The sequence below is a fragment of the Mandrillus leucophaeus genome, unplaced genomic scaffold (genome assembly GCF_000951045.1).
Source record: "Mandrillus leucophaeus isolate KB7577 unplaced genomic scaffold, Mleu.le_1.0 Scaffold311, whole genome shotgun sequence".
Lineage (NCBI taxonomy): Eukaryota > Metazoa > Chordata > Mammalia > Primates > Cercopithecidae > Mandrillus > Mandrillus leucophaeus.
The window spans coordinates 3,673,009-3,688,439 of NW_012103266.1; the positions used below are offsets into that span (position 1 = coordinate 3,673,009).

At 35.8% G+C, this 15,431-nt stretch overlaps 2 protein-coding genes across 5 annotated transcripts in view; both read right to left on the bottom strand.

Annotated features, from left to right (window-relative positions):
* DIAPH2 (diaphanous-related formin 2) overlaps nt 1-15,431 on the bottom strand; it is a 964,164-nt gene that overhangs the window by 757,226 nt on the left and 191,507 nt on the right. For all 4 annotated transcript variants that reach the window (XM_011987565.1, XM_011987563.1, XM_011987566.1 and 1 more), the window contains one exon: nt 5,553-5,692. In XM_011987565.1, the coding sequence (XP_011842955.1) occupies nt 5,553-5,692 (140 nt within the window). The remainder of the gene's footprint in view (nt 1-5,552; nt 5,693-15,431) is intronic.
* RPA4 (replication protein A4, 30kDa) lies at nt 1,578-4,193 on the bottom strand. The gene is made up of 2 exons (XM_011987562.1): nt 3,415-4,193; nt 1,578-3,117 (listed from the first exon to the last, which is right to left on the bottom strand). Exon 2 carries the CDS (start codon nt 2,681-2,683, stop codon nt 1,898-1,900), a length of 786 nt encoding a protein of 261 aa, XP_011842952.1. The 5' UTR covers nt 2,684-3,117; nt 3,415-4,193; the 3' UTR covers nt 1,578-1,897.

Sequence of the window (15,431 nt, forward strand, 5' to 3'; positions counted from 1 at the left end):
CATATCTCTATGTATCAATTTGCAGGGACAAAAGCAGTTTGGCCTCCCAAACAAAACAAAAAAAAGAGTTTTTTTCCCCCTCCTTCTGGAGGCATGCTCCTAGAGTAGGAAAAAAAAGTGGCTACCCATCCATTGGCCAGTTGAATCAGCTCAAGCAATTATGGGAGCGACCTATAATTACACTCATAAATATCAGCTTTTAATGTCATGGTTTCTGAATTTGGGTAAGTGATATCACAAAAGAATACTGTATCTGCTAGACTATTTCTTTGAGCTCCACAATTCTAAGTATTATATATGCCCCTTGTTGCCTCTCCCCCAATATGATTTTCCCTAGGACAGGTAACCTTTTTCAACAAAAAGTGGTTCCGAATATTTTAGGTTTATGAAGACCAGAATTTTCAAAATGTCTGATAATTGAAGTAACAGGTTTATAGTATGTTATTCATTTGTGTTTTTCAAGAGTGCCATTTATGATTTCTTTACTTTCAAGGGGAAGAAAAATATGCATCACAAAGCTTAAGCAAGAATTGGTGGTAAGTTTTTCTAATGGCAGGCCATTTTCTGAAAGTTTTCCTGAAAGTACGGATTATTGGCAATGCTCCATTTAAGAGTTGTTTTTTTTTTTTTTTTCAGTTTTCATGATTCAATTAGACAAATAATGTTCTTCTCTTCTATCTGAATATATATTATATATGAATATACATATATTACATAAAATATAATACATATTCATTCAAAAGTATATATTTTTTCTTTCCTCTAATGTAAAATATTTAACACCTTGAAAGATACCATCTTTAGTGTATAGGTAACTGAGGGCTTTCTTTAATGGTCAATTATTTAAAAGTCTCACATAATTTATATAATCTACACTAAAATGTATTGTTAGAACTAGGCTATAGCATATGTTCTTGGTATTATATATAGAAAAGAAAAAATTCTGGATAATTAACTATTAATCCTTAAGGATATAAAACAAAAAGGCTTTTTCAAATGTACCTAGAAAAAAAATCACACAGTAAAGTTAAGATTTTATAAAACTATTTTAATAAAACATTTGAATAAATTTGTGTTAAACTCAGTAAGTTTCATTTCCTATGACTTGCTTCCCTAACCTCCTAAAAATTACCTTGTTATACATAAAACAGAGCATTTAGTAAAATAAATAATACACCAGCACATCAAACTTACAGAAACTCTGGCATCCATTTACCATGCAAGTACAATAAATTGTAATTTCATCCAAATACCACGTCATGTATGAAATAATCATTAAACCTCACCACATTAAAAAAAATTCAAAGATAACCTGGCAAAAATGATTTATTTAAACATAGTATAATCTTATTTTAAGAAAACATAAATTCATAGTAATGAGAGCAAATCACACATAAATGTTTGAACTGAGCATTAGAATTCACAAATTAATATCTTCAGCTCATTTGAATTAATGAAGTACTAAATACTATATTGAACAAGAGATAATGTCATTATACGCTAAATCCAAACATGGAAAATAACTCTAACATAAAAACAAGCAAGACTTTTTGTTGTTGTCGTTTTTTGTCTTTTTTTGGGAAAAGAAGCTCCAACACAATTAAATAATACATTTCTACATTTTCTGTAGTTTTTCTTCCCCCCAAATCATCATGTTTCCATTAGCTTGCTAGTAAATCCTACAGAGTTGTCAATTTATCCATCACCATCTCTCTCTGAGCTTCAAATATAGAAAATCTGAAGAGTTCAAAGCAGTTAGAAAAGCAGCGAGTTGACAAAGAATGCCACTTGAGATTTTTTTTTTTTTTTAGTCCTACTTCCTAAAAAGTCAACAGGTCAAAATTACTCTCAGCTGGATGCAAGGATCTTTGGAAAAGGAAAGGATGTTTTCCCTGCCTCAATCAGCAGACTTAAAATGCTCCTGATCCACAGTGGGATAGATGTGGCCCTCGACCGTGAGATATTCAATCGCTTCCTTGATGGCCTTGAGGCTAAGGTCGCAGAGCTGAGCTTGGAGCTCATAGACGCTCTTCCCTTCCTGTTGAGGACACTCATGAATCAAACGCAGCACTTCGTCCCGGATGAAACTGCGGTGACTCTCATCGTTATCCCCAGCATCATCCACTTCCGATGGAAACACAGGCACACTTTCTACAGTGGTATCACGACGGGCTTTATCCAGCATCATGTGTGCATTGACCGTTTCCAGAATATGCACAGTGAACTCGTTCATGTCCTCCAGGACATGAATTTTCAATACCTCAAGGGTCTTTGTTCCCGTGGGACATCTGAGGATACCAAACACTTTGACATATGCTCCGACTGACAGTGGAGTCACTTGCTTGACTTTTACTCTACCAAACCACTGTCGGGCCTCGATTGGTTTCGCGGTCATATCATCAATTTTGTAACAAATGTGATTTGAAGCCTTCTCTGCCCCTCTGATTACCCCCACGATGGAGACCTGGGAAACTATAATTCCCCTAACCTTGAACACAGTGTCAAACACAGTAGAGCTGAGAAGCTGGTTCACATTACACGGTACAACGTCCTGAATTCGGACCTTAGGTCTTTGGGTCTTAATAGCAGGAGCTGCATCTCTCTCACACAGTTGGTCACTGCCTCCACTCCCTCCATCAGCAGCAGAAATGCTGCCATAGCTCCCAAACCCACTGTTACTCATCTTCAAGACAGTTCAGGCCGAGGAGAAGGTGGGCTTTGGCTCGTCTGGGGCTCCACGGACAGCTTTGAGTTCTCCACAGAAGGCTTTGAGCTCTCCACAGAAGGCTTCAAGCTGTCTGAAAGGCTACGATTGAATGCTGGGAGCCTGAGGACGTGACAAGCTTCACGCTACCTGTGGACCAATCAGCTACCAGAATGCGTCTGCTTCCAGCCAGTCAGGGTCGGCCACCTTCTCACCTGATGGCATAATCCTTCCCTGTGTGTCAGTGGTTGCTACATTCTAAAAGCCCCACACGAGGGGAGCCCTGTTGCTTAGCTGGTCAAAGCGCCTGTCTAGTAAAAGTCCCACGTGTAATTTCAAGCAAGCCTTTCCCAACATCTCTATAAAAATGCATTTTTACTAGTCCCCCTCTTCATTTCTTAATGCTACAACTTCTACAATTACTTTTTTTTTTTTTTTTTTTTTTTGTGTCGCCCAGGCTGGAGTGCAGTGGCGTGATCTCGGCTCACTGCAAGCTCCGCCTCCCGGGTTCACGCCATTCTCCCGCCTCAGCCTTCCAAGTAGCTGAGACTACAGGCGCCCGCCACCACGCCCGGCTAATTTTTTGTATTTTTAGTAGAGACGGGGTTTCACCATGTTAGCCAGGATAGTCTCGATCTCCTGACCTCGTGATCCACCCGCCTCGGCCTCCCAAAGTGCTGGGATTACAGGCTTGAGACACCGCGCCCGGCCTACAATTACTTTTAAAAGACTCATTTATTCATTCATTCAAACAACAATGCAACAGAAATTTTAGGAGCATGAAGTGCTTGGCAAAACGGTAGAGTGCTGTACGTTATGTGCAGGGGGAAAAATGCACCACCGTGGTTACTGTTCTCAAGAATTCACGTCCCCTGTTCATTCAAACCGTTAAAACCAGGAGCATTTGGCCGGGTGCAGTGGCTCACGCCTGTAATCCCAGAACTTTGGGAGGCCGAGGCAGATGGAGTACTTGAGGTCAGGAGTTCAAGACCAGCCTGTCAACGTGGTGAAACCCCGTCTCTACTAAAAATACAAAAATTAGGCAGGCGAGGTGGTGCACACTTGTAATCTCAGCTACTGGAGAAGCTGAGGCAGGAGAATCACTTGAACCCAGGAGGCAGAGGTTGCAGTGAACCGAGACAGCGCCACTGCACTCCAGCCTGGGTGACAAGAGCAAAACTCCATCTCAAAAAAAAACAAAAACAAAAACAAAAACCTAGGAGTATTTTTTAAGAAATAGCAAGACAATCGTCTTTCAATGATTATCATACTCTAAGATAAGTCACATCTTAACACTGGCTTTTTAAAATTTTTTGTTGTTTTAAAATTGTAATTTTCCAGGTATTTTTGCCAAGTGCACTATAAATAAGTAATTAATATATTTCAATTTATACATAAATCCAAACTGAATGACTGAGCTCTAAATTATTTTCAAGGCTCTGTGGAAAGGACAGAAAAGTACAAGATTTAGGCCTATTACATATTAGGAAAAACATGGATAAAATCACAGTAAGTTTTTTATATACTCTTACGGAGTAAATTTTGAACTTCTAGCAGTTATACAAATAGATCCCAGATTTTGTTTTGTTTTGTTTTGTTTTGTTTTGAGACAGGGTCTGGCTCTGTCTCCCAGGTTGGAGTGCAGTGGCGGGATCTGGGCTCACTGCAACCTCCACCTCCCGGGCTCAGGTGATCCTCCCACCTCAGCCTCCTGAATACCTGGGACCACAGGCACACACCACCACATCTAGCTGACTTTTTTGTATTTTTAGTAGAGACGGGGTTTCACCATGTTGGCCAGGCTGGTCTCAAACTCCTGGACTCAAGCAATACACTTGCCTCAGCCTCCTGAAGTGCAGGGATTACAGGTGTGAGCCACCATGCCCGGCCAAGAATGTTTTGATATTTTATTGAAATTTTGTTTCTCTTTATAAAACATTTTATTTTGGGTGTTATTGATTTAAAGGCTTAATAAAGGAACCACAGTTACTGGAATCCACCATTGGCAAGTAACCTCCTAACAATCCTTTGTAGTTAGTTAATAGCTTAAATTAGTAGAGTTTTGAGGAGTGTATTAATGCTCTCATTTCTTTTACTGGTTAAAATAAATCACTTTTTGCTATCTCAAAATTACAGAAATATGTGGAGTATATCTAAAACTTATAGAAGAACATGAAGTTATATATACCTTTCAAGTTTTAAAAGAATAAAATTGACCAGGCACGGTGGCTCACACCTGTAATCCCAGCACTTTGGGAGACCGAGGCAACTGGATCACGAGATCAGGAGTTCGAGACCAGTCTGGCCACTATGGTGAAACCCCTTCCCTAGTAAACATACAAAAATCAGCCGGGCATGGTGGTGCGCGCCTGTAGTCCCAGCTACTCAGGAGACTGAGGTAGAAGAATTGCTTGAACCTGGGAGGCGAAGGTTGCAGTGAGCCGAGATCGTGCCACTGCACTCCAGCCTGAGCGACAGAGCGAGACTCCGTCTCGCACACACACACACACACAAAAGAATAAAATCATGGAGCAAATATGCTTAATTTGCTTAATAAATAAATATATAATAATTATCTGAGCCCACAAATAGATTTTCATGTAAATGTGGACATTTAACTTCTGGCTCTATGTTAATATTTGTATTCCTAAAATTGTACATTACTGGAGATCCAACTAAATATATTTTTAAAAGTTTACAACTTCACAATCAGATGCTGCTGCTTTATTAACATCAGACTTTTAGTCAGAAAATCCTGAGGTTTAAATAACAAAACTTATTATATTCCCAAACAATTATATACACTACAAATTGTATGAATCATACCAAAATGATAATAACGACTTACCTGACTGGATTGCTGGTTAAAGAAACCCTGAGGGATTCTAGGCAATTAAGAAGTTTCTCATCTGATATACCCGATCGTAATTCATGAACATATTCTTGTGAAGACAGGGTGCATTCATGTTTGCTGTTTTTCAGCCCTCCCTAAAAAATAAACAAAGATACCATTTTAGACAATGTTTTTAAAAAAAATTTTAAGTAAAATAATGCACAGAATATTTATTTTGTTATATAAAAATGTGTGCAGAGTGCTACACACTTAAAAGTTCTTGATCACAGAATTGATGTGTTAAAATTGTGTTGTATATATCTCAACATTTTCCTCGACCTCATTTAAAAAAAAAATTACAGTGTTGGTGCTCATGACCTGAATAGAATATGAACTTGAATTACACAAAGTGTCATTGACAGGGGTGCTTAAATTTACAATTCAGGCATTAGAATTAATATTAGCTAGTCCTCCTTAACCCAGAGGATAAGCATTCAAAAATCATCTTATTAATTTTCCTAGTTAAGATATGTACATTCGATTCCACAAAATCCAGCAAATAAAACTTAATATATACCATTATACATAACCCACATCTATTGAAAGATATCAGAGTTATCAGCCTTTCTAAAAAAATAAGTGAAAACAGTTATTAAAATGTAAAACAATATAGTCTCCAATTAGCATGTTAATTAATCAAATCAGTTGAAAGCATTCACCAGTTCCCAATTATTCCTTTCTGTTACTCTCAGGTTGTAGATTAATCTTAAAAAGTCATTAAATACATTTATCTGATAGTAACTAGTTTTTAACTTAATTTTCAATATAGACGGAGTTATTTCTAGAACTCATCTCATCACTGCTCCTTAACTTCATCATCTTGCTATAACTATATAAGTAGTTCAGGGAAAAGGCTGGGAGGAAAACATTGTCAACACATTCACTATACTAATACCTCATAGTTTCACATTCTAGACGTACCTAATCATAATTGCCCCTTTCCTATACTGTAAATGTATATCCCTGAATTAAGACTCCAAGCTTGAGTCCCATTTTACAGGTTCATACAAATTACACTCAGTTTCTGCTAAACATCTAAGGATACTTACCATAAAATAACATCATTAGGATATGATATATTATCATAAGAAATATAATATTATAGGGAGATTATAAGGAAAGGAATTTTTCCCCATTGGGTAGAGGTATTATCATTAGAGGATACGACATTTAAAATAAAAAAAAACAATGTTAATAATGAGAAATGAGTTCCCTATGGTTTCACACTATTTGGGTTTTGATTGAGAATGCCTCCTCAATGTAGAAAGTGTTAATCATTCTTAATTTCTGAATTTTAAAAATCCCATTAAATGCTAAATTTTTTAAGTCTGATAAAGGCTTATAACATATAGGGGAACTCTATTCCCTTAGAGCTGTGGCACTATTATCATTATTATAGCACTTAAAATATTGTGGTAGAGGTCATTATTTGTGTCTGTCTCACTTCTACATTGGGAACTCCATCTATGCCACATAACTAACACAGGTCATGAATTTAGTGAGCCTCAATAAAAGTGTGTTATTATTGAACTTCTCCATAATAACTGCAGAACAAGGAATACGATTTCACTTTTAGCTCCTATATTTTGTATAATGGCCACTGACTTGGTATTTCTTGCTTCGTTATGAGATACAGTAGATGTTAAAAATATATTGGATGGGCCAGGGACGGTGGCTCACACCTGGAATCCCAGCACTTTGGGAGGCTGAGGCGGGTGGAACACTTGAGGTCAGGGGTTCGAAATCAGCCTGGCCAACGTGGTGAAACTCCGTCTCTATTAAAAATACAAAAATTAGCCAGGCGTGGAGGCACATGCCTGTAATCCCAGCAACTTGGGAGGCTAAGACACGAGAATAGCTTGAACCCAGGAGGCGGAGGTTGCAGTGAGCTGAGATCCCGCCACAGCACTCCAGCCTGAGCCACAAAGCAAGACTCCGTCTCCTCCACAAATAAAAAAGTATACTGGATGAATCATCATCACTTAAATGGCACAGTAAGTAAAACCATCACTGAGAGATCATGTCCATATTCCTGTAACTTCCTTACGCATCTATTATTCCACAAGGAATAACAGCAAGTAAATATTTAAAGCATAATTTTGCAAATTCAAAATTATAGTTTTATTTTTGCTCGGCCAACTCACTTTCTACAGCAATACAAAGTTCATCAGTAACAAGGGATCTATTTACTACATATGCCAGTCTGAAAACTACTAGTAAAAGGAATTAAAGTTTTCAAGTCTGTAGTCACACACCACTTTCATGTAATCCTCAAAGTTATTTTTAAATTAATATATAAAAAGGCACCACTAATCCTCCCCTAGGGGATTGTATATGGAATTTAACCCTGGTGAGTGACCTTTGTATTTTGCAGTTTTCTCTGCCTTGAAAACCCTTACCCCAACCTCTCTATTGCTGGCTCCCATCATTTTAATCTCAGCCCCATAGTCTTCTCCCCACCCCACATTCTAATTATCATCGCAACACCATTTTAAATATCATTTACGATATTACCTCTATGAAAATTTATTTTTGTAATTCAGTTGTTTACTGTCTTCCGCACTAAAACACAAGCTCTTATAAGACAGGATTCTTGCCTGCCTTGTTCACCACTGTATCCTCAGATCTTAAGACAGTGTTTAAGTAAGTACTCAATACATATTTCCTGGATGGATGGATGGATGGATGGATGGATGGATGGATGGATGGATGGATGGATGGAGAATAAACAAAAGGGTGGATGAGTGATGAGTTTCAACTTGTTGAAGATTCTAAGCTTAGTTTTGCTTCAGAATATTATAGTTCTGAGACTTTCAGTTATAATATATTCAAAGATGCTGAATATAGAACAGGTAAACTGAGACACTGTATTGCATGCTGAGGACAGCTCAGAGGTATTTCATATTGGGCATCTCATGGACACAGAACAATCTACTCAGAAAATGTTGGTTCCCTTTTTCTAATTGATTCCCTACAGGATTAGTCTAATTGGAACATAAGGTCATGGCCGAGGTACTCCTTATAGACAAGTGAGCCAGCCCATCACTTTGTGGCTCACTCCCACCCAAGTCTTAGAAACAAGCTTAAATTATATAATTTAGGATCCTCTCTGGTTATAAAGAATGGAAGCAAACAATCTACTGGAGCATGACAGAGAATATACAACTTTATAGAACAGACGCCTTTTACCAAGCTTAGAAAGACTTTGAGATTTTAACATAAGTTCATATTTGAAAGTTATAAAAATATGATAGCAAGCTAAGGCTGGACTGGCCCTTAAAGATCAGTTCTTCTGATACCCTCATTACAAAAATGAGGAATCCAAGTAATTGCCTAAGTTCACATAATTAGTAAGAGTATGAGACTAAAACAAATATTCTGGTCCTTGGATAGCTCCTTTCTCTACTATATACTACTTTTTCTCAATTTTGAATAAAATGTTAAAGCAACAAATATTTAATTCTGAAATCTCTATTACAAAATGTCAAGGTGTCAAAGTACCTTCAGCATAATCAATATGGTGCAAGATAATATTTTTAAAATCACCTAAAAACAAAATAGTGCAATACATTAGTTCTCATAATACTTAATAGGGCTGTAATACAAGAATGGCTTATTAACATCCTGTTCTGATACTGAACAAAGGAAACAACTAGATAATGGATGGGTAATAATGGAAATTTTAATTAGCTGCTCTGTATGAGATTAATGAAAATTACCACTGTGCCCATTTGATCTTTAAAAAATAATGCAGACAAAGTTAGCAATTAGCGTACATCATGCTATTCCAAACCTAGGTGAACAAAGAGCTTTCCTAATTTGAAGCCATTCCTTAATTTGAAAATCATTAGGATGGAGATACTAGTCAATGTGACTGTGCTTGTATTATTTTAAGACAGTAAACAAATAATCAAAAGGTAGTTTGAGTCAGTTTAATAGTCACAGATTCCCCTTGCTCTGATATGAAATGGTAAAATCAACAGCAGAGAAGCAATATTCTAAGAAAGAACACTTTTAGTTTGCAGTGGAGATAACCACTTCTGAGTTTAGATGGACTTAGTCTGAGTATGGTCTGTCATTTTTAAATGTAAAAACAGATTTACTTACAATTTGAGAAAAGGCTTTATGGTTCTTAGCTGTAAAGGTATCTTGCTGCAGACACTAGACAGAACTATTGATTGTACACAAGTCTTTTCAGCTACAGCATGCACACAGATAGCAATTACTATCAGGGATGTCATTTTCAAATAGGATGGACAATATTTTCATGAAAACAGTAATTTTGTTAGTGTTATTGACCACGATTTATAAATCCTAATGAAGTCCATTTCTTTGGCTATTTTAATCAAATGAGTTTCTTATCTATCATTGTGTTCTCTGAAAATATAATGCTATAGATTAACATATTTGGGATTATATCTACAGAGGTTCACACTGTTGTTCTTGGAGGCTCCTACAGCTTTCAAACATAAGAAATCAAAATGCCATTTTCATCATCATCAGTTCCTTGAGTTCAAGGAGGAAAGGGAGACACAAAATACGTGCCATATCCAAGTGAATCTATTTATTTATTCTGATAGCTGTATATTTGGTGGAATAGAGAATGCTATATATTGCAGAACCTTTAGATGGCTTCTCTCCATTTTTGTAAGAAAGCCATCTCTTACTGGCAGAGTAATAGAGTTATGTAATTTATGTATCAAAAATATAAAAATATATTAAAATCAATTTATATAATAAAACTTAAAATAATTTAAAATGCAATTTGCACTGAAAAATATTTTTTAATGGCACAAAAAAATGTAGGGTAAAAGATACTACATATTACCAATTGAAGTCTACAAGAAAAAAAACTACACAGAAAATTACTGTCATGAGATTAACTTCATATTGTGTCATTTCCCATTGCAGGAAACACTGTTTCTAACTAAGGCATTTTCAGAGGATGAAAATAATAGGCAAAACGAGAGAATATATCCCAAATTATAGGGCAGAGGTGATAAAAGCTTTTCTACAGCAATGTATAAGCATCATAATTCTTCAGATTATATGTGCCATTTTTCCCAAAAGAATTTGAATAAGTTTATTAAAATATGATCAGCTAAAATGTTTCATGAAAGAAAAGTATAAGGTTTTCTATGATGAAATCATTTATTGTTCCCTTATTGAAGCTTTTGTATATTAAATATCAATTAAGCATTTCACCCCCAAATTACAGACTCTTAGACCGTCACAGAACAAATATTTAGATCATTTTCTGAGCACTTGTATTACAGATTGTGTATCTCTGATTCAAATGCTTGGGACCAGAAGTGTTTCAGAATTCTGGTTTTCTCCAATTTTGTAATCTTTGCAAATACATAATGAGATATTTTGCAGACAGGACTCAAGTTGAAACACGATATTTATTTTTGTTGTATACGCACCTTATACAAATAGCCTGAAGATAATTTCATACAATGATTTTAATAATTTTGTGTATGAAACAAAGTTTTGGCTACATTTTAGCTGCAGCTCAACACATGAGGTCAGGTGTGGAATATTCCATTCGTGGCATCATGTTGGTTCTCAAAGTTTTGGATTTTGGAGCATTTTGGATTTTGGATTAGAGATGCTCAGCCTGTATTAGAAATGTCAAGTACACAAACTCTAAACATAGTTTTAAATTCTGTGTCCATTTTGTTACCTCTTATGTTATGAAAGACATATTTAACCAATAGAGTATAGAGGAAAATACTTCATAATAATTTCAAATAATTACTCAGTTAAATATTCAAAAAGTTTAGATTTTAACATTAAATGAAACAAAAAGGTGATATTTTAAAGTAGAATATTAATCCCAAAACACTAACCTTCGTTTCTTTTAAAACAGCCTCATTTGACCTAGATACTCTCAGAGATATGGACAACTGAAGGCTAAACTATCATTAACTGATTTCCTAGTGAAAGCAAACTAAAATATTTAATGATAATCAATATTAGTCAATCTGGATAATAAGCAATCAATTTGACATATTTCTTTTTCATATCAATAATGTATAGTCTATTCTATACTTAAAATCCACACATACTTCTCTTTTAAAACTAGTGTTAAGCAATTATGGTGAACAGTAGGCATACGGGTGAATAATAGCAAGTAAATCTTTAAAACCGTGAAGTGTGTCTACTAGTATTTTCTGTGAGCCCCTATCATTATCCATGGTACTTGAGGCAAAACAAATACACATTAGGTTTCTCTTTTATTTGACAGAGGCCTTTGAGATATATCAGATAATCAAATGTAAAAAGATATAAAGTCAGGGGTTCTTATCCTGGGGTCTAAATTTAGGGGGTATGTGAATTTGTAAAGGAAAAAATATTTTCAGTAACCTCTTACTTAAATCTAGTACTTCTTTCAACTATGAATATAGGAAACAGATTACAGTGGTATTAGCAGTCCCTGCAACTTGGTCACCAAGTCACATATACTTTCCTGTTGTACCATACATACTACATTTGTGAAAATACCTTAACTATCATTTATGCTTATCAATTCTCAAAATTACTTGAGTCATACAACCTGCCACTTTATCTTGTTATTTAATAAATATTGTAAAGAAGTACAATTACTGTGTCTCAATTTTTTAATCAAACTATTTTCAGATATTTGAAATATGCATGCAGTTCTAAGAAATACTGCAGAGAGATCCCTTTTCCCCAATGGTAACATCTTGGTAATCTATATTACGATATCATGACGGGGATACTGACATTGATAAAACCCATCTATCTTATTTAAATTTCCCTAGTTTTATTTGTACTTATTTCTGTGTGTATTTTATATATGTGTGTGTGTGTATATATATATGCACTTCTATGCAGTGTTGTCATGTGTAGCTTCAGGTATACAAACACCACAACCAAGATATGGAACAGTTCCATCACCACAAGGATCCCCCAAGTAGGGCTTTCAATAACCACATCCATCTCCCTCCTACAGCCCTCCACCCCAGCAACCACTAACCTATTCCTCATTTCTATCATTTTTTTCAAAAGTATCATTTATAAATGGAATCACATCAAGTTGAAAAGCTTCTGCAAAGCAAACGATCAACAAAGAGACAACAGAATAGGAAAACATATCTGCAAACTATACATACATCTGACAAGAGATTAATAACCAAAATATTTAAGAAGCTCAAGCAACTCAATAGGAAAGATCTAATAATATGATTTTTTAAAATGGGCAAAAGATCTCAATAGATATGTCTCAAAAGAAGACATACAAAAGACAAACAGGTATATGAAAAGGTGCTCAATATCATTCATTGTTGGAGAAAAGCAAATCAAAACTACAATGAGATATCATCTCACCCCAGTTAAAATGGCTTGTATCCATCCAAAAGAAAGGCAATGACAAATGCTAATGAGGATGTGGAGAAAAGGGAACCCTCATACACTGTTGGTGGGAATGTAAATTAGTACAACCACTATTGAAAACAGTATGGAGGTTCCTCAAAAAACTAACAATTGAGCTACCATTTGGTCCAGCATTCCCACTGCTGGGTATATGCCAAAAAGAAAGAATCAGTATATTGAAGAGCTATCTGCACTCCCATATTTATTGCAGCACTATTCACAATAGCCAAGATTTGGAAACAACCTAAGTGTCCATCTACAGACAAATGGGTAAAGAAAACGTGGCACAGGGGCCGGGCACGGTGGCTCACACCTGTAATCCCAGCACTTTGGGAGGCCGAGGCGGGTGAATTGCCTGAGGTCAGGAGTTTGAGACCAGTCTGGCCAATGTGGTGAAACCTTGTCTCTACTAAAAATACAAAAAGATTAGCCAGACGTGATGGCATACACCTGTAATCCCAGATACTTGGGAGGCTGAGATGGTAATTGCTTGAACAGGGGAGGTGGAGGTTGCAGAGCCAAGATCACCCCACTGCACTCCAGCCTGGGTGACAGAGCAAGACTCCGTCTCAAAAAAAAAAAAAAAGAAAAGGAAAAAGAAAATGTGGCACATATACACAATGGCATACTATTCAACCAGAAAAAAAGAATGAGATCCCATCATTTGCAACAACGTGGATGGAACTGAAGGACATTAGGTTAAGTGAAATAAGCCAGGCAAAGAAAGACAAACATCTCATGTTCTCATTTGTGGGAGCAAAAATTTAAAACAATTGAACTCATGGAGATAAGAGAGTAGAATGATAGTTGCCAGAGGCTGGGAAGTGGACCGGGAGGGGAAGTGGGGATAGTTAATGGGTACAAAAGTATAGTTTAACAGAATGAGTAAGATCTAGCATTTGACAGCACAATAGGGTGACTATAGTCAACAATAATTTACTGTACAATTAAAGATAACAAAAAGAATTTGTTGGAATGTTTATAATAGAAATAAATGATAAATGCTTGAGGTGATGGACACTCCATTTACCCTGATGTGATTATTATGCATTGTATGCCTGTATCAAAACATCTCATGTACCCCTTAAGTGTATATACCTACTATGTACCTATAAAGAAAAGGAATGTCATTTATATGAAATCATACTATATGTAACCTTTTAGCACATGAGCTTCTTCCATTCACCATAATGCCCTGGAAAGGCACACAAGTTATTGTGTATATCAATAGTTTGTACCTGTTTATTGCCATATAGTATCCCATAGTATGGATAATACAGTTTATTTAACCACTCACCCATTAAAGAACATTTAGGCTGTTTCCAATTTTTATCTACTATGAATAAAACTATGAACATCCAATGCACAGGTTTTTGTGTGAACATATGTGTTTATGTCTCTGGAATGTGTCATAATTTCTAAAAACAATTTTATAAGTATATTTTAATATGATTGGTTTCCTTTATAATCCTATGTCCTTTGTGTTTTACATCTAAAAATATGATTCTAAAAAGGTTCCCATAAATTCACCAACTTTCAGAGGGGCCCATGGCACAAAACAAGTAAGAACCCTTCTAGTAGCCTGTTACCTCTATTTTGGAATTACACTGCCTTTACTCCACCCACTGTCCTAGGAAAGAAGAAAAAGTATACTACCATTTTAAATAGAGAAAGTTCATGTATATAAATAACGACTTTAAAAAATGGGCAGGATTTGACCAATGATAATGTCCAACAGGATAACCAATACATTTCACATAGGCAATCTCTTCATTGTACTGCTTAAAGATAGGAACAACACTAAGACTTACCAACATTTGTTGTGTTGGGGCAAAGATTATGAAGGTATTTAAATAAAATGGTTTCCCTCTCTGCTTTACCATTTTGTAAATCCAATTCCAAGAGTAACTTTAGACAGTATAACAAAGCAAGTTTAATAATACTTTTGCAGATTATAAATGTTTCCTACAGCCTAGATATAAACTGCATTTTAAGTAGGTAATGAAGCTATAAATTGTAAATGAAATAAAGAAATATTCCTTTCACAAAACAAAAAATTACCCTATTATTTTCAAAACACTGGCCTTCTAAACATTTTAGTAAGTGTTATCAGACAAAATGAACACACTGAATTTTATCAGTTCCTTGTCTACCTGCTGATGGGAGGTAGTGCACCAATAGTAAAATGGCCAAAGGATAGGAAAACAAGGAAAAATAAAAAGAAATGTAACTAACTGACATGTTAATAAATGGATGTGTGCTTCCAGCACTGAATGGGGTTGATAGATTTAGAGATCAAGGATACCTTACACTTGTATAGCAAAAACAGCTTTCACAACTTTTCCTGCATAGTATTTCATCTGAATCTAACAACAGGGAAGATATTACTAAAATCATTTTTTCTTCAGCTGTGAAAATTGAGTCACGGAGAAGTCA

Excerpts from the sequence above, each read along its gene's own strand:
- RPA4 (XM_011987562.1), bottom strand. The coding sequence starts at position 2,683 with ATGAGTAACAGTGGGTTTGGGAGCTATGGCAGCATTTCTGCTGCTGAT.